Below are 26,167 nucleotides of genomic sequence, written 5' to 3' on the forward strand. Positions count from 1 at the left end.
TTTATTTAAAACACTGTCTAACCGGCACGTTAGGATAGTCAAACAGTTTTTATAATGCTATTAATTATGGAAAAAATGGAGAACATTGGATGCCTGAATCTACATAGAAATTGTTGGTGTTTCATTCCAACTATCCTTGAAGTATGCATTTTAACTTTTGACATCTGCGGTTGCACGTTATGATATACTACTGGAGAGAGAGAGAGAGAGGTTAAAAGAAGTTTAATTATTTTTCGTGTAGTTATATAAAAAAAATCGTGTAGCAGAGAAAGATATGTCTTGATCTTGTAAGACTTGGTGGGGTTTCTCATACTACCACGGCAATTGACGAAGTCCTTGTCATTAATTAATTTGAATGTTCTAGCTGGTGAGCTACCTCAATGAATCAAATTCCTGGTGACAAAGAAATGAATTATGATATTGATGTAGATATATATTTTTATGTTGACTTATGCTTTTAATTTATCAAGGTTAGTTTTAGTCTGCTTACTTTTTCTTCATTGGTTTTGATTTTCAAAATTTTTAATATAGGTAAAATTGATCTCTAATCTTAACTCTTAACATTTTTGTTAGACGTGACTAACATATATAAGATACATATGATGTGGGTACATGTTAAATTAGAAACCAAAATTGAGATTTTTTTTAAAAAAATTGGGACTAAAATAAATTTAACCAAGTCATCGTATGGCCGGATGAAGGCCAATTGTGATCAATTCATGGGCTAAGGCCAATTGTGACCAAATTGTCAAATAATAAAAATATTTTATTACATAATAATGATTTCTTGACTCGATCACTTGTCAAACTTTTTAATATTGAGCAAATATTCAAGAATAAAAAACCAAATTTTAATATGATTTTATAAAAAAAAATTCTTTATTTTATTTATAGAAAAATAAAGCAAAACACTTATAAAAAAATGCAACATCTAAAGTATTCGAATAGTGCAGGAACGGATCCAAACGTCTATGTGAGAGGGACAAAACTTTTTCTTGCTTTCTTTTCTTTCTTTCTTTATAATTATTTAAATATTTAATTTTTAAATGTCTTCCACACAAATATTTATTGATTTTACTTGTAAAACCAAAACTAATTTTAATTTAAAATGATAAAAATATTAAATGTAATAAACACATATCGATTACAATTTTTTTTATTCAAGCAATAAAAATTTCTATAATCCATAAGATATCAATTATTTCTTTAAATTTTGTTAAATAACCGAGAAGTATAGATTCACTAGATTATTGAGTAGTTTGCATAGATATCTTATTTAATTGTCAATTTTATCTATGATTTTTTAACCCACCTAGTAAGATTTAAAAAACAAAATAAAAGAGTTATATAAAGTTATTTTTATTTTTGCAATAATCGCATTAAGATTTGAATTCAACACCTTATACATATTATCCCAAATCATTATTATTGGACCAATCCTAGTGATATTACTAGGTAGCGTTGTTATAACTCAAAACATTAGGAAACTTTTGGATCTCTTAAGCACAACAATAATCTCACCGTCTAACAGAAATAATGAAGTCATTATTTGTAATATATTTCAAAAATTTTAATATTTATGTATTGAAATTGTAAAACAGTTTTATATTTTTATTTAATTATAATTCACTGTTTAAATTACTTTATAATAATTATTTTAAAAATTAATAAATTTATCATATATAATGAGTTATGATTAAATATTTGTTTAAAACGTTTTATAATACCAATACATAACTTTTTTTTTTCATTTTAAAAAGTAGGAAACTTGAAATATAAGATGCATACATAGAAGGCACACTAGCCGAAGCAACACCGAACAAGAACCAAATGGCATTGACGCACAATTAGTGAATTAAGAACAACAATTTGAACACGGATTGAAGCACAATTTGTTGCAAATTGATGCCAACATTTGGCTGTGAATATCAAGTGATATAGACCCCAAATTGGATCACAAATTTAGCATCTAACACTAATCATTTTAGGTAATTTTTCAAGAAAACATATAGAAATCAAAAGAAAAAAATGGATTGAGATGAAAAATAACATAATATCGTTACAATTTGATTGCATTGATAAGTTGAGATGAAGATTCATCATTTTGAATTATGAAATTCAAAAATAAGAATCAAGAGTAGTTTTTAAGAACTTAGAGAGTTTTCTCTCACAAAACTTCAAAGTTTGAGTGAAAACTAATTATGAGATCAATATTTTTCCTATTATACTATAGATTTAAAAGCTACCAAAGTCCATTATTAAAGACTCAAACATAAGCTAAAAAATATTAAAAGTTAAACACACTGATGAAAGAGGCTTAAGCCTCATACAAATGATAAGGTTAAAAAAAAAACTCAAAAACAAAAATATGTCTAATCTGTTCTCTTTCAAGTAGAGAGCTCCTTAGGTAGGTATTCATCAAATTTCTTGCATTTTTATTACTTCCTCATGAGAAAAAAAAGTAGTTGCTGTTCAATACTTTTCTTCTTTGATCCACGCACATTGAAGCATAATAGAGTCAGTAGGTTGTAGTCATTGGAAAAGAGCTCGGGCAACAAGCATGTTTTGGACCATGTTTTTTTACAGCAAAATGTTTTCTTGAACCATGTTTTGGGTGGTTTGCTTGAGTTCGATTTACACCGATTAAACCTGATTTGAGACGATTTTATGACGACCTAACCAAGTTAAATGCATAAGCGATCTAATAAGTGGCCTGAATGGATCACTTGTGTAATTTTTGGTCTAACTAGTTTTGCCGGTCGGTCTGATCCAATCTTTATAACATTGACTACAACTCACCATTAACAAATACAACATGAAAATGACTCAACACATACGCATAGCTATATACAAACTCTTACATAACATACATCATAAACTTTTGAGCTAGAAACACTAAACAAAACAAAGATCAAGGATAAAGAAAAAAAAGAGAGTTGCGTCTCCACACCCATCTATGTCCTCCAATCCCATTTATGTCGTCCACAGCCATCTGTGTAGCTATAGGGATATCAATAAAGGCGAAGATATGAACAATCTATCTATTTTTAGTTGGATATGCTAATACTAATTATGCAGTTACAATGTTTTGGTAAGTTAGTGAGATGATTATGTATGAACTGTATGATTTTTAGATAAAGTACTCATATATATTTATCTTGAGGGTCAAACAAGATGATCAAGCTAAGTGAATCTTGGTTTGAACGATTCAAGGATGGACTCTGACAGTTAGTTTTGGTTGTGTGTCTATGTGTATCCTTACTAGACACACAAAAGACACAATGAAATGAAAGAGCCTTAGAGAAAAACTGACAAGAATGAAGACTTCATCGAATAGGAAAAAGTGGGGTGACGAGCTCGAGAGAATGGAATGAGAAGAAGAGGCAAGAGGTGTGAAGGGATCAAGTGAGGAAGAAGAGAGTGGGAGGTGGGAAGGAAGAGGAAAGGAAGGAAGGAAGGACCGAAGGAAGGGTGTGAAGAAGGGGGTAAATTAGTAATTGGAGCAGCCAAAAAAAATAAAGGGGTGTTGAGAGAAAAAAGGATCCCACAGGAGAGTATGTTCGTCGTTGTCAACGGTATGAAGGTGGAATGTTTATGAAATAATCAAAATTGAAAGTTTCAAATTCAAATCTCTATTTCTTCAAATCCTCCAAGTATGCGACAATCATCTGAATTTTGATTACGCCGAGAAGATCGGGTAGAAAAAAGGGCAAGATCCAACTTCTCCAACACACCTTTCTTTTGAAAACAAAATGGTACAAATTAAATCACTTGATTCATCATTTTATTTTATCTCGTTTTTTATTTGGTATGCATTGATTACAACCCTATTACCTGCATATTGATTGCAACCGTATTACCTGTTTTCTTTTCTTTATTTTTTTCCAATGTCTGGCTATTCCTATATCTGCACTAAATTTGAATCATTCTGAAATTGTAGACTGGGGCTGAAGGCCCAAGCTACACAGTAGATGATGCTCTTGTGGCTTTGGGTTTTGGAAATTTCCAAATTCTCGTGCTTGCTTATGCTGGTGTAGGTTGGGTTTCAGAAGCAATGGAAATGATGATCCTCTCTTTTGTAGGCCCTGCAGTTCAAACTGCATGGAATCTTTCCGCTCATGAAGAGAGTTTGATAACCAGTGTGGTTTTTGCTGGCATGCTAATCGGTGCATACTCATGGGGCATTGTTTCAGATAAACATGGAAGGAGGTAGGTTTCTCCTTTTTCATTTGTTAGTTGCTCTGGCATATGTATTTCATTTTTTGGGGGGCTGGGAATGGCCTGCTTATCAAATCTTGGATTAGCCATGCCTTATTAAAATCTTCCAATGGATTTATATATCATTTTCTTTACTTCATAATATATGAATGTGCCTCCTATTATGTCATAAATAAGATCTATGTTTCAATTTAAATGCTTTTTTTTCAAGTATACTTGCCATTGTTGGTTCATTTACTATTTATCTTTTTCTTTGGCTTACTTCAAAAACTCAGGAAAGGATTCCTTATCACAGCGATAGTTACTGCTTTGGCTGGTTTTCTTAGTGCATTTGCTCCTAACTATATATTATTAATTGCCCTCCGTTCTCTGGTTGGTCTTGGTTTGGGAGGTGGCCCTGTATTATCATCTTGGTTTCTAGAGTTTGTTCCTGCTCCCAATAGAGGTACCTGGATGGTTGTCTTTTCAGCATTTTGGACTCTTGGTACAATTTTTGAGGCCTCACTTGCATGGGTAATTTTTGTTCATTTCCTTTCAAATTTTCATTAATTGCAAACATGTTCTTAAAATTTATTTCACCCTCAGAAATGGTCCTTGGGCTTAGATACATGTCATATTCTTTTAATTGATATTAAATGATCAACAACTCAGATATTTTGCTACGTGAGCTCCAAAAAATTACAATTTGCTTCAGGCCTATTTATAATTTACCCAAGATTCTAGAACTAAGTAAGTTGCAAGCTTTCTCTCTTTGAGATGCAATTCCCCCAGAGATGTGTACTTTCTTCATTTCACCTAGGAAAGTGCTAATGCTTTACCTTCCATTCTTAGAAATGTATCTTAATTTGGATAAATCTTGCAAATGTTATGACAAATTTTCTAGGTTGGATATTATTGTGGTAGTTTCTGTTCCTGCTGCATGACCGACAAATTATAGAGCTGATGGTTTCACCTGGTGTAACATTCCTTGCAGATTGTGATGCCAAAACTGGGTTGGAGATGGCTTCTTGCACTGTCGTCTCTTCCCTCATCTTTCCTTCTTCTGTTCTACAAAGTGACTCCTGAGTCACCTAGATACCTGTGCTTGAAAGGTAGAACAGCTGATGCAATTAATGTTTTGGAGAAAATAGCAAGAGTAAATGGAAGAGAACTTCCTTCCGGTAACCTTGTTTCTGACCATGAAATTGAGTTACACAAAATTGATAACCCTTCAGAGGACACACGCTTGCTCTCACCAAGAACAAATGAAGTTGAACATCCTAAAGGAACAGTCTCCAATTTAGGTGGTATTTCATCATTGTTAGTGCTTCTCTCACCAAAATTGGCAAGGCCAACCCTTCTATTATGGGCTGTGTTCTTTGGTAATGCTTTTTCGTATTATGGCCTTGTTTTGTTGACCACTGAGTTGAACGGACATAGTAAATGCATGCCAGATAAATTGCAGACAGAGAAGTCCCAGGATGTTAAATACAAGAGTGTTTTTATTGCTAGTTTTGCAGGTATTTTCCTACTGATTTCAGAGTTTTCTTACTCGACTGCTGCAGGAAAATGCTTGACTGATACATAACTTAATTTTGTGCATAGAGCTACCTGGGCTCCTCTTGTCAGCTGCGGCAGTAGATAAACTCGGTCGTAAACTCTCAATGTCAACCATGTTCTTCATGTGCTGTATTTTCCTTCTCCCATTATTATTCTATCTGCCTGAAGGCCTAACAACGAGCTTTTTATTTCTAGCTCGCATATGCATCACAGCAACCTTCACAATTGTGTATATATATGCACCAGAGGTAATGTATACTATATTGCAAAATAATTTTGAATTATCTTTTTGAATCAGAGAGTATTTGAAATTGAGGAATGCTAGCAATAGATTTTCTAACACTCACTACTATTAGTTAAAATTTATTGAAAACTACAAAAGTAAGAGAGAGACTGATTAATATGTTACAGAAATCTCCCTGCTGCTAATTAAAAATGAATTGTATGAAGTACAATATTTATTCTCATATAACATAAACGCTGGATGTGGTTTGACAGGGTGTAAGACAACAATTTTTTGGTCTAATACTTCTTTATACATGACTGAAATTTAATATTTGGAAGATTTATATGAACTGCAGATGTACCCAACATCAGTCAGAACAACTGGTGTGGGAATTGCAAGTTCGGTGGGCAGAATTGGTGGAATGATATGTCCTTTGATAGCTGTGGGTTTAGTACATGGATGTCATCAAACTGCAGCCGTCCTTCTGTTTGAGATCGTAGCTCTTCTTTCAGGAATATGTGTCATGTTCTTCCCAATTGAGACCATGGGCCAAGAACTGCGAGATAGTGTGCAAGTCTAAAAAAGACCAACAACACAAAAACATAATGAAAACATACATACAGACAAATTATGGCTCTGCCCTTTAAGAAGAGGAGCAGAACGGCAGAAGAGAGTTGGAGAAGAAGTAACTCTGCCTACTGAAACAAATTCCGGTCTTTCTCTCTATTTCTTATTTCAATTATTCGATTCCACACGTTTTGATCCTTTTTTTGTATAGTGTATTACTATTGATGAGAGCAAAATAAAATGTCGTTTTAGTTTTTGAAATTATAAAAAAATTGACTCTAAATTAGTTAATGTTAGTAACTTAGCTTGACATTCGACAACATTATTTCCCTTATTTGTTTGATAGGAAATTAGGAAGGAGAAGTGATAAAAATCCATGTGCCTCAATATTCCATTTTCCTTTTCCATTGCCGTGATTTTGAAAGGAAATAGGAATTTCGAGTGTTGCTGTACCAGTTTATACTCGTATACAGTTAATGATAAAAAATAAAAGGAAAAAAATATATTTTTAGTTTTTATATTTTCATAAAATCTTGGTTTTACTCTTTGAAGTATAAGAAAACTTGTTTTTAATCTCTCCTTATGGAATAATTTTTGTTTGACGTGGCAAATAGAATTTTTTTAATTGAGTAAAATGATGTGTGAAATTATTTTTTTTATAAAATAAATTATTAATATATCTCCCTCAAATACTTCAAACAGTAACTTTCAATGATTTCATTATTGTCTTTGTTTTTATTGTCGTTTGTTGTAAATTTATTCTTGTGTTTTCTTTTAATTTTGTTTGTTTATTGAAAGTGTAATTTGTCATGTAAAAAATAATGTCAACATCATTGATGAAAATCGACTAAAAAGAAGTTTTTTGTAAAATAAAAAAATTAAATTAGATGATACAAAACTACATGAACTAAAAACAATATTTGATAAAAATATAGGAACTGAAAATATATTTTGTTAAAAATTAAAATATTCAGATATCCCTATTTTATTTTTCTTATAACGCACACTATATAACTCGTGCATTTTAAAGTTATTTTTTTATGAGTAGGAAAACAGAAAAAAGCACGAGAGAAACTACTCTCTAAGGAAAGAGGTCCTAGAAACATCAGCAAACAGTGGGTGCTTTAACTGGGGAGGACAAAGCTGAAAAATAATCTGTTGATAATTTGAAGAGACTCCATTCTTAGCTAACCAGTCAGCACACTGGTTTGCTTCTCGAACTTAAAAAAATGCAGTGATTGAATTTAATTTAAAGACAAAATAAATTAGAGTATATATGAAAATAATTAGTTTTTAAACAATTATTTTAAGATATTTTAATTAAAAACTTAATTATATATAAAATAATTAATATATTTTGCAATTTTTTTTCATATTATTGAACTAAAATTATATTTGATTTAAAATTAATTTAATTATAAGATAAAAATTGTGTTTTCATTATATTTTAAATTTATTTTCCTCTAATTTTCCTTATAACCAAACATGAAAATAAATCACCTTATATCATTCTCTTTTGATTCTATCATTCTAAAGAATAAAAAATTTCACTCAAAAATCACTTCAATTAATATTTCTTCTACTTTTTTTCCTCTAAAATATGGATCAATTAAATCCTTTGCTTCCTTTTCACTTTTTTTTTTTTTTTTTTTGTGAAGAGGGAAAGCTAACGCCCACAACTAAAATCCACACGAAAAGGGTACAACTAGAGGTCAGATCAACAAGCAAAAGCACATAAAGAAATCTTGGGGGAAACTATTTTAATTAAAAATATCCTAAAAGCAACATTCATGGAAAAACACATGCTTAAGAAGAATGTATGTCGCCTCCTTGGCTTTTGGGAAGATATGAGAGCAAAACTCCTTGTTGATGAATAGAGAAACCTAATTAATAAAAGAAAACGAACAGTGAACAGAATCTCCATGCAACGACTCGATGTTGTAACATAATCATGTAATGTGTAATAATTTTCCATGACTAAATTATATATATATATATATATATATATATATATATATATATTATTTTTTTTAGTTAAATATGTTTAAAGTCTTTTATTATTTGTTGACTTTTATTTTGAGTTTCTAATGTTTTTTTATTAAATTTATGATATATTAAAATTTTACTTGATATTAAATAGAACTTTAAGTATTTTTAAAAGTTTTGATAATAATAGATTATGAGATTAATTTTTATCAAAATTTAATTATATATAAAGTTTTTCATTCCTCCTCAGAATAAAGATCCTTCCCACAAAAGTATATGTTATCGACTGAATTACCCTCTGCTTGGATATTAAATGAATAATAAATAAACTAACCCTGAATCTGTTTCATTTTCTTTTCGTAACAAAATCTAATTTATTTTTAATTCGATTGGATCCCGATCTAAAAAATTAGATGTTAATTTTATGAAAATTAGATTAAATGACTTGTTTCATTAACCGACTATGCAATAGAGAGAATCCGCAAATCCCCCTAATTATAAGCAATTTTATTGAACACACACACTGAAATAATTTAGATTTAATTAGAAGGAGGTAGTAGACCACTAGATGAATAGATAGGTACTGTTGGTTCGTAATTTGCATTTTGCTGTGCTGTGCGGGTTTCCTCTTCAGATTCATGGCGGCAACCCAACCAACGCAGGGTCCGGATCGTACCACCGGTACCGTTTCAACTCCTTTCTCTGCTTTTTAATTTCATCTAATTTTGTTCTCGACGAAGTCAATGATTAATTTTACAATTCAATGATAAAATAAAAAAAGAAATCTTGTTTTGTTTGTCGTTCATGTTCGAGTTCCATTACTTTCTTAAACCTTGCATCTGGGTAAGGCATGAATTGGTGGTGTTGATCTGGTTATTTTGATTTTCTGTGTAATGAATGATCATGACACCATCGCTGGTGTTATCAGAACGCTGTAATCCCTGATGGGATGGGATCATCGTGGTCTCAAGCGTTTATAGTGTGTGTGGCTGGTTGTAGCAATTATATCCCGCACCCGCTTTAAGTCAAGCTTCCTCGTTTTTCTGATTTCATAATTATCAACGGCAGTGACAGGGTAATTCATTTTATTTTTGTATGTGGGATCTATTACACTTCATTTTATGTTTCCATCTCTTTCCAGCAATACTGTTTTACTGCACTGCGCCCTAATATTCACATGCCTGCTTTCTACTTGAAAGTATATTCATGTGTTTGCACGTGTGGATTTGCTATCTCCAAATTTAGCTTTGGTTAGTCAATAAATTGTACTGCTACTGCCTGTTTTTCTAAGATCATACTTTCAACTGAGCACATTTAGCATGCATGCAGAAGAGATACCAGCCGAACCAGATAACTTGAAGGAGCAGGTAGTGGTTCTCTCACTCTCATTTAAAAGTAGTCCTCTCACTAGATATGCCCCCTGCGTATGTTATGTCATATTTTTCAGTTTCATTTATCAATACCTTTGAACTCTTCTCAGGGTACGGCAATTATAGGTCATTCAAGGGAGACCACAAGTCAATCAGGATCTTTAGGTTCAAGTGGAGATTGTCCTCTGTATCCTCCTAATGTGTATGCTCCCCAAGCCCAGGCTTTCTACTATAGAGGTTAATCTTTATTTCTTCATTTCTGCAAGTCTTTTTTATTCTTTGAAAGAATTCTTACTCTTTTATTAAGTTGACCGACCACCTTGGAACTTCAACTATACATGACTTTTAAGTTTTTCATATATGTGGGCAATGCTATTGTCAACTTCCTCAAGTTTGTGTTACTGTTCTTGACATTTTGAAATAAATTACTGAAACGGTACTGTCATTTTGAAACACATGATAGTAATGTATCGCTTGCCTGAGTTATTTATTCTTTTTTAACCTATTCAGCATTCTTCTCGCACTACCAGTCATATTGCTTTCATTGTTATCCATCGTTATGCACATTTCATGGCACACAACTTTAGAAATCTATGCAGATCGTTAAATTTTAAATGTTTTTGGACTTGATGAAGTTTGTTTGTTTTGATAATCAGTTTGAGTTTTCAAAAGTGCGTGAGATTTTAAATAAAATTTTTAATGCCTTTGAAGTGAATGGAGGAGGGACTTTGTTCTTTTATGTACATAATTTAGTAACATGCTTTTGGACACTTCTGTCCAATTATTTTTTTCCCCTTAAACTAGCACCACATATTATTATCAGAGAATTTTTGAAATTGCAAAGTGGACATTGACAATCGGACTCTCAATTGTCTTTTGGTTCTCATCTTGCAAGTGTGCTTTGTTGTGCTGTGTTTGTTTGGTAATTGGTGTTTCTATTGCTATATTCTAATTTTTGGTGAGTCTGACTCCAGGTTTTGACAACGGCAATGGTGAATGGGATGAATATTCTTCATATGTCAATTCTGAGGGATTAGACATTGGATCTCCTGTGAGAATTCGGCATCTCTTTCTTATTTATGCACAGTTTCTGTTTGTAATGTTTGACATAATATATATTCTTTTAAACTTTTTTTAGGGTGTTTACAATGAAAACCCATCTCTTATTTTCCATTCTGGTTATGGCTTCAACCCTCAAATGCCTTATGGACCATATTCCCCAGTTACCACACCTTTGCCTTCTGTAGGTGGAGACACACAGTTATACTCCCCTCAGCAATTTCCATACACTGGGCCACCTTATTATCATCAGCTGGTTCCTCCTAGCTTACCATATCTTAATTCACCTACTCCAGTTTCACAGCCAGAGCTCACCAGCCTGGTAGGTATTGACCAACAAGTTGATAACATGTTTTTTGGACCAAGAGCGGGCTATCCGTCAGTGGGATCTTTTGGTAGAGGCAACTTTCCTGTAGCACCTGGTTCCTTTGGCTTTCATGAATCCCAACAAGGATTTGAAGGATCAAGATCTGGTGGAATCTGGTCAGACTGCTCAAAACCATCTGAAAGACAGAGATCTTTGATGCCTCTATCGCCATCTGTTTCTCCACAGCCAATGGGCTCACTTGGGTCATTTGGGCCGAGTGTTGGAATGGTTTGTTCTATAACTTGAGCATAAATACACAATATGTTTCATTTTCTAATAAGTAATTTATAGCTCTTAAACAAAAGAGATAAACTCAAAAATGAAGAATAATATAATGTGTCTTGTTCAAACACTCTCAATTTCAATAGTAAAGAGAGCTTGTTTTACTGCTGTAAAATATATATATATATATAACAGTAACACATTAAGCTAAAGATGCAGAAAACAATATGACTAACTGAATCATCCTTTCATGTCTAACACTACCTCTCTTGTTGGAGTGTATATATCATATATGATCCAAGCTTGTTGTAAAAATATTGTTCTCCAAATGATTTATGAGATGTCTACAAGCTGGTCATTTGAGTTGACACAAGTTTTGACAATGTCATCTAAATGGATTTTTGTTCCTTATAGAATGTTAATAGATTTCAATATGTTTGGTTTTGTTGTGCATGATTGGTTTCAAGGTACTATGTAGGGCAACTTTATTATCACACAGGTCAATTCAGCATCTCCAAAATGGAATCTTTTGAGCAACTATTTTAACCAGACTAGCTAATAGGTAGGTTGTGAGCTGTCAAAGTGAGCCAATTTGGCTCATCCAGGTTAGCTAAAATGTGAGTTGAAGCCAATTTTGGGAAGCTACCCAAACTTCTAGGTTTGCTTGATGATAGGAGGGCAACGCCTTTTTCCAGGTCCTTTTTTAGGTTGAGGGACGGTGTATCTTCTGCCGCAATTTTACCCTTGTGTCCTCCCATGCGGTCAAGGACCTTAAAAAGGCTACCTATTGAGGGGTTGATTAGGAAGGCTGAGTGAAGTGTCGTAGAGTGCAGTCATTGGCTAGACGACGACTCTTAGTGGTGATGCTATGTTAGGAACTTGGGTATTATAGAGTGCCTAAGTCTCACATTAAGTAATATGGGATATGCTTGGCAGAGCACTTAAGTGGCTTGGTTCCCTCCTCTTCATAGCTTGCTTTCAAGATTCAGATTCCCCAAGTGCTTAGGTGCTTTTCAATTTATGATAGGGACTTGGATATTATGGGATGCCTAACTCCCATAGCGAGTAGTATGGGATGCTCAGTGGAGTACTTAAGCAGTGGTGACGTTCTGTTCAAAGAAAGAAAATTAGTGCTTGAAAATAGCCACCAAACGAGATGAAGGTTTGCGGAAACTAACCCCTTAAGTTGGAAGAGAGGTTGTCAGCAACCCTTTTTGTGGTGGTGTTAGTGAATGGGCACTTCGAAGGGGGAGTGTGGCTTACACGCACTGAAGACTCAGGAAATGTGTGGCGGTGCGTATAGCGGTTGATGATTGAGATTCTTTGAGGATGTGCTGGCCGCGAGGAGGCATTCTTCTTGTGTAGTTTCCGTCCCAATAGGTTGCTCCAGGCTATAGCTAAGTAGTAGCAGCGAAAGTAGAGCCCCTGAGCTCTAATACCAACTTGAAAGAAAAAAGTTTTAGAAAGGAAAAACTGAATATATTTGTGTTTGCAATGCAAGCTCTAATTCCTTTTTATAGGCTAAACTTATTAAAAGAAGGAAATAGGGAAAGTAGGAAATAAAAAGAAGGCTTAAATATGAATTTAGTCTATGTAAGTTCGCACTTTTTCAATTTTGGTTCCTGTAAGTTTTTTTGTTCATTTTTAATCCATTAAAGTTTGCGTTTTTTCAATTTTGGTTCCTGTAAGTTTTTTTTTTGTTTATTTTTAGTTCCCATAAGTTTGCGCTTTTTCAATTTTAGTCCTTTTAAGATTCTTCTCTTTTTTTTTTTTTTTTCATTTTTAGTAATTGTAATTAGAGAGAGGGTTGGAGTAGCGCCTATTATAGAGAAGATGGTGGAAAATAGACTTAGGTGGTTTGGGCATGTAGAGAGAAGACCGGTAGACTCTGTAGTGAGGAGAGTAGACCAGATGGAGAGAAGACAAACAATTCGAGGCAGAGGAAGACCCAAAAAGACTATAAGAGAGGTTATAAAAAAGGATCTCGAACTTAATGATTTGGATAGAAGTATGGTACTTGATAGAACATTATGGCGGAAGTTGATCCATGTAGCCGACCCCACCTAGTGGGATAAGGCGTTGTTGTTGTTGTTGTTGTTGTTTAGTAATTGTAAGTTCACAATATAGGGACCAAAATTGAGAAAGCCCGAACTTACACGGACTTAATTCATATTTAAGCCTAAAAAAATATCTTAATAATTACAAATATACTTGGAATATACAATGAAGTTAAAGAATAGAGTTAGGATTTATGTCCCTAAGTTTTGTTACCTTATTTTGGAGTTCTCGTCTTATTTTGACACCTGTCTGAATTTTATTGAGCAATTTAGAGCTTGTTTTACAAGCTTTTACAGCTGCACAAAATTATATGAAATACTAACACTTAAAGCTAAAGATACAGAACTACTAAAACGATAAGGCTAACAGAAACGTCCCTATATATCTAACAAACTTAAATATACGATAACTTAATTTGCCCTTGTCTGTGCTTATATACAAATCCGATAGTACCTTGGGCATCATTGGAATTCATCAGAATCCAGATTTTATTGGTTGGAAAGCAGTTTGGCTGGCAATGCTTGTATTTATGCAGACAAAAAAGAATTTTTTTAGTGAATTTGAATTAAATTATGGATAAAAATAGATTTTCAGTTCTGTTTTTTTTTTTTAAAAAAAATGAGATCTCAAGTCCAATGATCCAAGAAGTGATATTAACTTATTCCAAAGAAATTTCTGAATTGTGGTCTTAAATGAACCATTGCTTATCATCCATGCATGGCAACAATGTGAAACTGTAGAAGTTGCCAGAGAACAACACAAATTTATATGCTGTTACATTGTGCTGACTATCCTGTTCTATGCAGGCTTCTCATCAACAGCAATCATTGTATGGGTTTGGATCTGCTTCAAACTCCTATGGTAGAGGCTACCTGCCGAACCAGGGCTCTAGCTTTGGAGGCACTTCTATTTCCAATCTTAATGATAGGAGGTTTGCTTCTCTTGAAAATAGCAGGCGGCAAGGGAGGCCAACTGCTTCTCTTTGCAATTGTAATGGTACTCTTGATATCCTTAGTGAGCAGAACCGAGGACCAAGGGCCTCGAAGTTGAAAAATCAAATTTCAGCTGAAAGTAATTCTGTGGATGGCAGTAAAAATAGTGGATCTACTGCTAAGTTCCAAAATGAATCACTCAATTGGTCAGATTTTGCCACAGATTACAAGGATGCCAAATTTTTTGTCATCAAATCTTACAGTGAAGATAATGTTCACAAGAGCATTAAATATGGTGTCTGGGCTAGTACACCAAATGGAAACAGAAAGTTAGATGCTGCATATCTCCAAGCAATGGAGAAGCAAGATGCCTGTCCTATATTTCTTTTTTTTTCGGTAATCATCTGATATTTGTATCTTTTTTAAGCACACAAATATTGTGCTACCATTTTCATCTTGTAGTGACTCTATATTTCTGTTGTCCGGTGTTTGCAGCAAACCTTGGTTCAGAGGTTTGTGTGTGTGTGTGTTGCATTTCTGTTAAAAATGAGAGCTTTTTGGAGAAATAACCGTCTTCCTTTGCAGTTTCCTAAGTTAGCTTTTGGAAAAAAAAAGTGGTTATTCCCATAAAAAAAAACTCCAAATAAAGATTCAATGGGTTTAGTTCTTGACCTTATATTGATGGCATTGTATTGCTTTAGCTATAATTTTATTGGGTACGGCATTTGACATCTCCCGAGGCTGATATTAGGTTTATAATTAGTGGTGCAGTACTAAAATTAATTTATATAGTTTTTCATTTTCTTTATTTTCTTGCTATGGTGTTTCTCTAACACATGACTACCATGAAAAAATTTGCTACTATTTCCAGGTAAATGCTAGTGCTCAGTTCTGTGGGGTAGCTGAAATGGTTGGACCTGTCAATTTTGACAAGAGTGTGGACTTTTGGCAGCAAGACAAGTGGAGTGGGCAGTTTCCCGTGAAGTGGCACATAATTAAAGATGTTCCAAACAGTCAGTTTCGTCACATTGTTCTTGAAAATAATGATAACAAGCCTGTGACCAACAGTCGAGATACTCAGGAGGTAGGAATCATTGGGTCTTTCACTGTCTACGAATATATGAATCATGCTTTTAGCAGTTTTTACTCTAGTTTCCTAGCATGTTAGATTTGGGAGGATGGCAAATGTAAATGATTACTGCAGTGTGTTAATGAGAAGACTTCTGACAATTGAATGTTGAGCTGCCTATTGCCTTGAGAAACCTTCTCAAACTTCTAAACAACCTAAAATTAATTTTTTGTCCTTTTCTTGATTTTGACCTTGGTGTTTGGAATTACATTTGTTAGAGCTTTGTTTGGGTCATCTACCAAGTTTACTTTTTGCTCACCTGATTTGTCTTCGAATTATTTTTCATACTATAATTCTTGTTTTTATTATGGGCTATTAAAAGTTGCTTGCATGATTGCATCCTACAGATGTTTTGCTCCTTTCTGAAATTTAAACATTACAGGTGAAGTTGACACAGGGGGTTGAAATGTTGACCATTTTTAAAAACTATGAAACTGATGTGTCCATCCTGGATGATTTTGATTTCTATGAAGACCGGCAGAAGGCTATGCAAGAACGGAAGGCAAGGCAGCAAAGCAGCATGGTGGCTACTGGATTGGTTGGAGAAAATGAACATCGGAGTTCTGCTAACACTACCGGTGATTTCATGAAGCAGATGTCGAAGAGCTTTGCTCTAGTTGTCCGCTTAGATGAGAATAACAAGGAAGTTGTTGTTGCAGATAGAGATAGTTTAGTCTCTCATGGTCATGGCCCCATCGGTAATGTAGTTAAACCTGATGATGGCCAATCAGTGACTGCCTCTTCAACTCAAACCAGTTAGGAAGGCGTACCAGTTGTGCCAAGAATGTTGTTCACATTTGGTGATTGAAAATCGGAATCATCCTTACTTTTTTTCCAAACAAGGTAGCGTTGCTGTTGTTATTCAATTCAAGTCGATGGAGTCCGGGGTTTCTAAATGAGGTGTTTAGCGTCAACTTAAATTGTCGTTTCAGTTTACCCCCACCCAACCAAAAAAATATATAATATCTTCTGCTCATTTTAGTATAGGTTTTTTTGTTTAATAATTTCGGGTTAGGATTGTTTTAGGCGTGTTTCATTTGTAAAATTTTCTCATCTTCACGAGTGTTTTAATAAAGGCAGCAAATCACCTTGAAAATACCCCATCCTTATCCTTTACGCGTATTATTTGATTATGAATTTGCATTCAAATTAAAAACGTTATAGAAGTGTAATATTTACAAATAATGTCATCAAATTCCCAGGTTGATGTTATACCATTACTCATTAAAAAAAAAAAAATCCAAATACAAGATTTGCTAGTCTTCATTTTATACAATAGAAAAAGTATGGATAACACCTCCTAAATGTTACTTTTGATTTTTTTAAAAATTGTCCTAGTATAATTTATTTCGTATCCAAAATTAAACAGATTTTAAATTTTAGATGTGTCTGCGGTCTGTTTATATTATCAAATTTGATCCAAGTCAAACTAATATTTATCAAATTTTCATCCATTTTAAATTAAAATATATTATGAAAAAGTGTTTGAAGAAAAAAGTAATATATATTATATAAGTTTCATACTTATAACACTATGAAATTAAAGTGGTATACATAAAAAAAAATATAGCACTAAAATAGTATATAAATGTGGCCGTTTGCTTTGATTTTAGAAATACAAATCACAATCTTAATCAAACTGATATGTTTGAGCACAAAATTATTCAAATAAATTTAAAAATTATCAATTTGATTCATTTTTTAACTTTTTGGCAAGTAATTTTTAAATTTTTATTTTGAATCAATTTGATTTTAAATATTTATAGATTAAAGGACACAATTTATGTCAACTTTTGTTGAATATTTATGAATTTAAGGAGAAACTAACAATATAAGTTGAAAGATAGCATAAGTGAAATTTTTTTTTTAAAAGATAGCAATAATAATAAAATATTTAAAATTATACATTATTAATTTTAAGGAAATTTAAAATGCATTAATTTGAAAAAAAAATTAAAATTATAAAAGTGTACGTGATTAATTGAATAGAATGTGTTTTTTTTTCAAGAATTTAAATTTAAATTCTTGTAAAAAGGATGTGTAAATCATGTGAACGAAATTATTGAGATACATAACAATTTGTGATTATTAGGGTGCAGCCAATCCATGTATTATTTTTTTTATTTTAAGTGGCAAAAGAAAATAAGAGGTACTGGGTAATGAAAATGAAAAGGGATAGACGAGATTGAGGAGTTGAGTGAACGAGTCGAGGAGTGGACAAAGAATATGAATACGACGATGATGAGTGCATTAAACATCTATGGCTATGTCGTTGCGGCTGTTGTTGTGTTCCTTATATTATTGCTTTGGCAGCGGAACAGATTTTTCTTCGCTTCATCTCCGTCGTCTCCATCCGCTTCCTTACTGCTTTCCGATTCTATCAATTCAAACTCAAGCTCCAGGTCTATTCCTTTCCCCCCCTTTTTTTCTTAGGAATTTACATTTATTCTTTTCTTCAACTCGCACAAACCCTTTTAATATATTACATTGCAAATACTTCCCTTCCCTGTATTTCACATTCAGTTCAGCACTTTAAAGCGACGATTTTTGAAGCCTACAGCTTTCACAGCATATATTTTTTTTATCACTAAATTTCAGTTTAAACAGACATACCCTGATACTTTGAGCCATATTCATAGTTGTTTGTTTTGTTAATGTTATTAACTGACATTGAGTCCGGTGCATAATAGGATGATTTGTTAATTCCACTCTTGCAGAAGCAGAACCTCAAATTTTGTGACAGATGCAGATTTGAAATTTTTAATGGAGATTTTGGATGAGAAGCTCGACAGTGATAAATGGGAGGATGTTCTAGATAAAAGAAACCATCATCTATGCTACAGTGTGAAATGCTGCAAGCCTAAGGTTACTGATTTTATTATTTTAACTCGATTGTAGACTTTAATTGATCATGTTTTTTTCTGGGAATGTGAACTCATAATTTCCTTGTTTTAATAATAATAAAAATAAAAGGTTGCTTTCATAAATGATCTGTGCCTGTTGTCTGACGTTTATGAAGCTTTAATTGATATATAATGAATAAAACATCTCCGTGTTCTGCCCTTCTCTCTCTCACACAATGTGTGCAGGAATGCCCAGGTACAGACACAAATGCAGAGTCAAACCATCCTCTGGTGCACTCTGTCCTCTAATCAGCATATTATTCTATAGTTCAGTAGTAACTTATTGTGTCGAAGTTATGGAAAAATAGAAATTTACTCAATAGTTTTCACACCCAAGTTTTTTTTTTTTCTGTTAAATGATAATAATGTCAGGAGGTTACATCCATTTCTTGTTCTGTTCTTCCAGTGTGTAATCTTAATTTTGATAGGTTCTAATTCAGTAACTGCTATATGCATATGAAAACAGAATGGTTTTGAAAATGATCTATAAACTACATAGTTGTTTCTCCATTGATGTTGCAGAATGGTCCCCTGAAATATTTGAGCAAGACTGTGTTCAATGACATTTCATCTGAGATGCTAAGAAACTTCTACATGGACAATGATTACAGAAAGCAGTGGGATAAAACACTGGTTGAGCATAATCAACTGCAGGTAGACAAATCTGATGGTACTGAAGTTGGTCATACAATTAAAAAGTTCCCTCTTTTAAAGCCCAGAGAATATGTGCTAGCTTGGAAGTTGTGGGAGGGGAGTGATGAAACATTTTACTGTTTTATGAAGGTAATACACCAATTATTATGGTTTTTTGTTTAATAAAATGTGAATAATTGTCAATCGTGATTGCATTATCTCTCCTTTACTCTGTCTCTTCACCTTTTTTACCCTTTTATTTGAGAGGAAGAATCCATGTAGTAAAAAATGATGATAAAATTGTTAGAAAATATAGTGTCATGTAATTAGAGATTCAGATTATAACTTAGAAGACACTATTATTTTCATGTAATACTATCCACGAGTAATTATCAATACTGACATATTTTCACATCAAAATATTCTGGTTTTCTCATTATATACATTTAAATAGAAGCTATTAACCATTGCAAGACTTGGTTTGGTAGAACTTTCGTATGCCTTGTTGGTATTGGCAAACAGTTCAGCACGAGTGATGCATCCTATTCTCCATTCCTTTCACCTATCTGTTCATAATCTTCCTGTTGATATCTTTCAGATTGTGTCTGCATATTTAGACAATAGGCAAGATCCTATCTTGAACTTTTCCCTTTTGTCAATGATACTTCCAAGGGAAATACAGTGACAAAGCATATTGAAAATTGACAGAAAATACAATCTTTATTTGTGGAAGGATGTGATAGTTTTGAGATTTCTTGCTAATGTATTTGAGGATGTATACAAAGAATTGTTTTTATTTTTTTTAATAGAAAACTGTTTTCTTTTTCTCTATGCAATGATTATTTTCCTTCCATTTTTTTTATCATGAACCATGTTAGGAATGCGAGCATCCTTTGGCACCACGACAAAGAAAATATGTACGAGTTGAGTTTTTTAGATCTGGCTGGCGAATAAGAGAAGGTATGTTCTTGGTTTATTTCAAGTTTTTGTTCATTAAACAATGATCTTTTTTTCGGGGTTTGGAGGGGGATCTACCATTAACTATTACTTTATTTAATGTTGTTGGAGAGTACAATATAAAAAACCCACTCTACCTTCCAAGTTGCCTAGATTCATTGTAAATTAGGAAATAGAGTAAGAATGATTAGCCTAATTTCGTGTATTCATTTTTCTATGTAATTATTCTCTAGATAAATTGAGTGTGTTTTCCACTCAAGCAACTTCCTTGAATACTCTCAATTGTTTTCTCCTTCCTTAAATGTTGTGGAGTATAATAATTATTGTAATTAATAGAATTTAATTTTTATCTTTAATTAGCCTGTACAGATTCTTAGGCTCTTGATAATTGTAAGTGTTTTAGTCTCTTGAGGTTCCTAAGTTGATGTGATAAAGTCTATATATAGGAGTGAATTCCTTTATTTCATAATCATCAGATTAGAAGTAACATTATTTTTAGTTTTCTCCTTTCAAATTGATAAGAACCTTGGGAGAACCCCACCACAAAAGCTAGTTATTGTAGTTGGAGTGTCCAAGGACTTGTAAACCCCACATTAGAATCCCGTACTTGTAATGTGGGACTAAAGTCCCATACCTTGTAATTGTATCCTACCATCCCATCATGCTCTGCAGTTCCAACGCCCACACATGCTGACTGTGCACTAGCCTTTTGACTAGTCCTAGGTGAATACTTCAATGTTGGCGCACCACTCGCGCTGCCCGTTTGCAACTAAGACATATGGTGGAAGGCTCTAACACTGATTGATAAGAACCTTGGGAGAATCACACCACAATAGCTAGCTATTGTAGTTAGAGAGCCCAAGGACGTATAAACCCCATATTTGGAATTCCATACTTTTAATGTGGGACTCAAGTCCCATACCTTGCAATTGGATTATAACACAAATCTTTCTAGTTTTCAAGTTGGTATCCGAGCCTGCAATCTGGGGGATTATAAGACTATTGGAGTACGGAGTACCCATAGAGCAAAACCACAGGATCAAGAATGAAGAAAGCCAAAGGGTGGAGAAAACCCACTATCGAAGATCTGTGGGAAAGACCATTTATATATCCCAAATCAAATAGCTTATGCAATTAGTGTGGTTAGTCTGTTCATGCATGGTCCTAAGCGAGAAACACTTTCAAGTTTCAAATTGTAAATAGAACTATTCAGTATGCAAAGTTCACTCTGGGAAGAGGACTTCTATTAAAAAAGAAGTTTATCTATGGAAATATATACAGATGGTGACTATGTAGAGTCAATTACTAACAAAAGATCTACTGCATGATATTGTATGTTTTTAGGTGGACATTTGGTGACATGGAGGAGTAAAAAGAAAAACATAGTTGCAAGATAAAGTGCAGAGGCAGAATTTAGAGCCAAGGGATGTGTGGGTTTTTATGGGTGAAGATTGTCTTGATGACCTTAGACGAAAGTATGTAGCTCCTCCAACAAGGGACATATGAAGAAAACAACTGCAATGTTTATGGTCGAATAATCTGTGGCAGCCAAGTCTAATATCCAGGAACCATTAGAATGAGCATAAGCTGCGACAGCAGTGAAAAGATTAGCTGACTGTACTGTTGAACTAGATGAACTAGGATTGCCTATAGAATGGGTTTGAAACATTTTGTACCGGCGCACTATCTGTTCTTTACTGAAAGGAACAGAATCCGAGGATGATTGCTGCTATGGGTCAGCAGTGCTAGCTTGAAATGCCTGAAAGTCTCTTCCTAACTTTGTACCACCTCCCTTTTTTTTCTTTGAATTTGCAGGTTTTCCACAAAGCTTCCAACGGTTCTCCTGCATATGCCAAGGCTTTTTGTAAGAGTATTGTAATAAAGGTTATTCAACTGTGTCCTTGGGTTAGTTTAAGTAATTAGAGTTAGTGGTGAGATTAATTGTGCCAGCTTTCACTGTGACAGCTAGGCTTATAAATACTCAGATGTAATGTTACATTTGGTGAAATGACCCCCCCCCCTCCCAAAATTCTTTTCTCTGAGTTTTATCAAACTTCAACACTTTTGACAATGATCAATGGCCTTTGTTTCCTTCCATGTCTGAGTCTATCTATGGAGTCTCACGGGAGTAACATAAATGAGAATGTTAAATTGGATGTGTGGCTACAGAAAAAAGGCCAGGATATAAAATGATTGTATAGGAGATACTGGTTTCACATCAATTGAATAAAAGATGAGAGAAAATCAGTTGAAGTGATTTGGACTATTATTCAAAGAAGGCCACTGAAAGCACCAATGACTAATGAGGAGATCATAATGCATAGTTTTTTGACCTTGTGACAAAGCAGAAAGGGAGACCAAGAAAGGACATTTTTAAGAGGGACCTCATGGTGAATAATATCCCTAAGGAATTGATCTTTGACCGAATCCATTGGTGTTGTGTGATCTATGTAGCCGAATTCACTTAGTGAGATAAGACTTTTGTTGTTGTATTCTTTCTTGTAAATTGCATCTTATATTCATTTTTCTATGTAATTATTCTGTATATCAATCCTTAGGCTGAGGGTGATTTTCACCCAAGCAGTTTCCTTACATATTTTCTCCTTCCTTTAAGTGATATCATTTCTAATCCTGTAAAAAATGGTTGAAATCTCTTTATTCCGTGTGTCATTTCTTTATAAAATATGTACTGAATTGAATAATGTACCATGACAACCTATTCTATCTCTGCACATTTATTTGGAGTTTGATACTGTTGAAAATCTTTCTTTGTATTTGCACCCAGTGGTATTCTTGTGCTCCCTTTTAATTTTTATTTCATTGCCTCAACAATGAGTGAATGATTTCTAGCTATGAAAGGACTGTTTTATGACTGGCATTTATATAATTACAGTACCTGGTAGCAATGCCTGTGAGATCACAATGTTTCATCAAGAAGATGCTGGTTTAAATACGGAGATGGCTAAGCTGGCTTTTCGCAAGGGCATATGGAACTATGTATGCAAGATGGATAATGCACTTAGAAGATACTCTGTTATAAGCTATCATTTATTGAGTTCAGTTAGCACTTCGGTGGATTTAATGCAGAAGGTTAGTGCTGTTAGTTTCACATATAATCAGTTAATTTATTTCCTGGTTGGGTTGCTGATACCTTTTATCATAATTACCAGAACTTTGCTTGAGGCAGATTTGCTTTAGATTTCAAATTTGTTCTTGATGACTAGTTATAATACCTTTAACCTATTAAACAATTCCTATGATGTGATAGATTCCTACTGGTGGTTTAATTTTAGAATCAATTCTAATTTCTAGCCAGGACATAAATGAGAAGAGTTATAAAACCATGCACTTATTTGTGGGATGATGAGGAAGTATGTTTCTTCAGGAGTTAAATTAAATAGATAATGGCATTGTTCATCATATTATTCTCAGGGGTACCGTTTGCAGGTTTTATTGGCAACTATTTTGGGCCTTTGATTCTTCTACAGATGTCCAGTCTTTAAGGTTTATTTGGGCTTCTATTTCCTATTTTTTCGCCCAGTTCTTTGGGCATATTAATGCCTTTTTCTTATTAGAGTTGGATGTTGTGGTTCTTCCCAGTCCCAATAGGGTGGTTGCTTGGGGAAACCATACATTTCTGTTAACTCTTTCACTGTAACCAGTTTAATCTTTGGATGCAATTAATGTCTCAAACCTTAGCAAATGGTAGGTTAATAGTTCTTGATGTGATTCTGGGATGCCTAGCAGTATGAGACTAATGGATCTTCTCTATTGATGCATTTTGGTCTCTTTTTTTTTAAACACTGTTTGGCTTTCTTAATTTTCCATATTAAAAATAAATGTTATCCCTAACTTTAAATAAAGTGATCCTACTTTCTTTTTACGTTCTACATTACTCAATGCATTTAACCTGGATTTTGTTCTGAAAGAGATAATGATTTCTTTCATTTCGAGTGCAGAGAAACAATAGGCTTTCATTTAAATTAAATTAGTTTTATTGACATGGAAATAGGAAAATGTATGGGGAGAACATCATATTAGAAGTATTTTATATTTTATGGGATCATCATATCTGTTGTATGGGAACAAGCCTTTAATTTGATTCATTCAATATATAGACGTAGCTGGTGATGGCCATGTGTCAAGGTGGGGGGGTTGCATCCATCCTCAACCCCATTTTCCCAATTCCCACTTACATTGCAATACAAGAGCTCCTCCACACCACACATGTATATAGATATAATAGGCACGTTTTCATGACTAACAGTCCCTTCCCTTCCCTTGTGTTGTGTGTAGGTACCCGCTTGCTTGGACCTTATTTCGAGTAACATCTCTCCAGCAAATGCTACCGTCTTCCATGATCAAGTTACTGATGAATCTCAAATTAGGATGATCCTAAGAAGGCCATCAAGAAAGTTGATAGCCAATGGTTTGTTGCTTCTAGGGGGTGCTACTGCTATATGCCTGTCTCGTGGTCACTCTAGCCTAGGTGCTAAAGTTGCCATGGCATACATCATAACAAAACTTAGTAAGCGTGGGGCTAGATCAAACCAAAGCAAACAAAGTTAAATGTAAGATTGATTTTATTTTTATTTAATATTAGTCACCAATGTAATATTAAATAGTCATGATTATATATAATCTTAAATAATGTGAATAATCCTTACCATCTAGATGATTTAGACATTCTTACCTATATATCTACTAGTAGATATTTATTAATAACATATAAAGCATATAAACTAGTTGAAAGATGAAAATTAATTTAGTTGAAAGCTGTTAATTGACTGTTAAAAGTTGCCTAGTTTATTAAATTAAAAATATTTAGTAAAAGCAGTTACTTGTATAATTTATTTTGTACATAAAAAGATATTAACTAATTGTTTAAATTTTTAGTTAATGTTGCATTCTTATTCTATTTTGTTTAAAGATTAAATATTTAATATTTTAATGTTAAAAGTGTAAAGAGAAAATAGTATAAAAGGTCAATTTTATTAAAATATTGAATGAAAAAACCATCTATAGTTCCGAAGAGAAAGTCATCCCCGTGTACATTTTTTGTTTTCATCACTCGTTTAGCTCAGTGTCTCCTTTTTTTTTTTTAATTTAATGTGTTTAACTTGGTAACATTTTAATAAGGCCTAAGTCTCGTATGGAAGAGTTTATAAAAGCTTACTTAGATACATCTTATGTTATAAATGCTTGTGAGAGTATTTGAGAGAGCATATAAAAATATTTTATAACTGGTAACGGGTGTATAATTTTTAGTTTATTTTCATAAGCTCCCAAGATGATTTGTAAGAATAACTTATGCGAGCTTGTAAATATGATTCATCCTCAAATCCTGTTAGAGCCAAATATATAGAGAATGTATTTTTTTTTTTTGTTTTTATTTTTTGTTTCTCCCTTCAAATTAATATTTTATTTTTTTAGTTTCTTCATCCAAATTAATATAAATATTAACTTGTACACAAAATAAACTATAATTATCCATTTCTAGTCATTTTTTTATATGTTTCATTCGTTTTCTTTTATATATATATTCACTAAAAATATATATATAGTTTAATTAAATAAATTTTCATTTTTATATAGTAATTTCTTTTATATGAAGTAATGTCATCCAACGCAAAAAATTATGTAAGCACTTATCAACATGTATATCCAAACACAAATATTAGCATGATTGGGACAATTAAAATTGTGATTTCAACTGATTTTTTTCTCCCTAAAATAAGCTATGTTTCGCAGAATGTTGACAAAAGGTGTCAAACCACCTTAAATCTATGTAATTTGCTATTTTTAGTTGTTTTGTTATTTGTATGTGTTATATCTTTTTATTTTCATAGTATAGAGGGTTTTCAATGGTAGACTAACTAATACTCAAACACTTGAGACATTAATTAAGTCGTTTAAAAATCTTAGATGACATCAACTAATAAGAGAAATACTAAATTGATTAAAGATTTATTTTTTTCAATTTAAAAAATCAATGTCACAT

At 33.1% G+C, this 26,167-nt stretch overlaps 3 protein-coding genes across 7 annotated transcripts; all 3 read left to right on the forward strand.

Moving 5' to 3' along the window:
- The first annotated feature begins 2,890 nt into the window (after positions 1-2,890).
- On the forward strand, positions 2,891-6,923 carry LOC114417863 (organic cation/carnitine transporter 7-like). 3 transcript variants are annotated; one of them, XM_028382889.1, is made up of 7 exons: positions 2,891-3,755; positions 3,941-4,209; positions 4,494-4,731; positions 5,192-5,579; positions 5,652-5,717; positions 5,803-6,005; positions 6,339-6,923. In XM_028382889.1, the coding sequence occupies exons 1-7, from the start codon at positions 3,753-3,755 to the stop codon at positions 6,561-6,563; spliced, it is 1,392 nt and encodes a 463-aa protein (XP_028238690.1). In that variant the 5' UTR covers positions 2,891-3,752; the 3' UTR covers positions 6,564-6,923. The 3 variants fall into 3 exon arrangements, with proteins under 3 accessions (XP_028238690.1, XP_028238689.1, XP_028238691.1); XM_028382888.1 differs by having other exon boundaries at positions 2,892-3,755; positions 5,192-5,717; XM_028382890.1 differs by having other exon boundaries at positions 2,893-3,755; positions 4,083-4,209; positions 5,192-5,717.
- Positions 6,924-8,994: 2,071 nt separating this feature from the next.
- Positions 8,995-16,771, forward strand: LOC114417864 (YTH domain-containing protein ECT4-like). 3 transcript variants are annotated; one of them, XM_028382892.1, is made up of 8 exons: positions 8,995-9,217; positions 9,828-9,903; positions 10,017-10,143; positions 10,881-10,957; positions 11,045-11,560; positions 14,419-14,940; positions 15,416-15,628; positions 16,056-16,771. In XM_028382892.1, the coding sequence occupies exons 2-8, from the start codon at positions 9,856-9,858 to the stop codon at positions 16,431-16,433; spliced, it is 1,881 nt and encodes a 626-aa protein (XP_028238693.1). In that variant the 5' UTR covers positions 8,995-9,217; positions 9,828-9,855; the 3' UTR covers positions 16,434-16,771. The 3 variants fall into 3 exon arrangements, with proteins under 3 accessions (XP_028238693.1, XP_028238694.1, XP_028238692.1); XM_028382893.1 differs by having other exon boundaries at positions 9,855-9,903; XM_028382891.1 differs by having other exon boundaries at positions 8,996-9,217; positions 9,866-9,903.
- A 1,041-nt stretch (positions 16,772-17,812) lies between these two features.
- On the forward strand, positions 17,813-24,841 carry LOC114417866. Its single transcript, XM_028382894.1, has 6 exons — positions 17,813-18,075; positions 18,391-18,538; positions 19,099-19,359; positions 20,088-20,169; positions 23,060-23,256; positions 24,463-24,841. The coding sequence occupies exons 1-6, from the start codon at positions 17,900-17,902 to the stop codon at positions 24,733-24,735; spliced, it is 1,137 nt and encodes a 378-aa protein (XP_028238695.1). The 5' UTR covers positions 17,813-17,899; the 3' UTR covers positions 24,736-24,841.
- Positions 24,842-26,167: the final 1,326 nt, after the last annotated feature.

This window comes from Glycine soja, chromosome 7 (assembly GCF_004193775.1).
Source record: "Glycine soja cultivar W05 chromosome 7, ASM419377v2, whole genome shotgun sequence".
Taxonomy (NCBI): Eukaryota; Viridiplantae; Streptophyta; class Magnoliopsida; order Fabales; family Fabaceae; genus Glycine; species Glycine soja.

Bases quoted from the DNA above. Each gene is read 5' to 3' on its own strand.
- LOC114417864 (XM_028382891.1), top strand. From the start codon at position 9,175: ATGGCGGCAACCCAACCAACGCAGGGTCCGGATCGTACCACCG. The intron at 9,218-9,865 runs GTACCGTTTCAA...GCATGCATGCAG, and splicing joins GGGTCCGGATCGTACCACCG to AAGAGATACCAGCCGAACCA. The intron at 9,904-10,016 runs GTAGTGGTTCTC...AACTCTTCTCAG, and splicing joins CAGATAACTTGAAGGAGCAG to GGTACGGCAATTATAGGTCA.
- LOC114417863 (XM_028382888.1), top strand. The intron at 4,732-5,191 runs GTAATTTTTGTT...CATTCCTTGCAG, and splicing joins TTGAGGCCTCACTTGCATGG to ATTGTGATGCCAAAACTGGG. The intron at 5,718-5,802 runs GTATTTTCCTAC...TTTTGTGCATAG, and splicing joins TTTTATTGCTAGTTTTGCAG to AGCTACCTGGGCTCCTCTTG.
- LOC114417866 (XM_028382894.1), top strand. From the start codon at position 17,900: ATGAATACGACGATGATGAGTGCATTAAACATCTATGGCTATGTCGTT. The intron at 18,076-18,390 runs GTCTATTCCTTT...CCACTCTTGCAG, and splicing joins AATTCAAACTCAAGCTCCAG to AAGCAGAACCTCAAATTTTG. The intron at 23,257-24,462 runs GTTAGTGCTGTT...TGTTGTGTGTAG, and splicing joins CGGTGGATTTAATGCAGAAG to GTACCCGCTTGCTTGGACCT.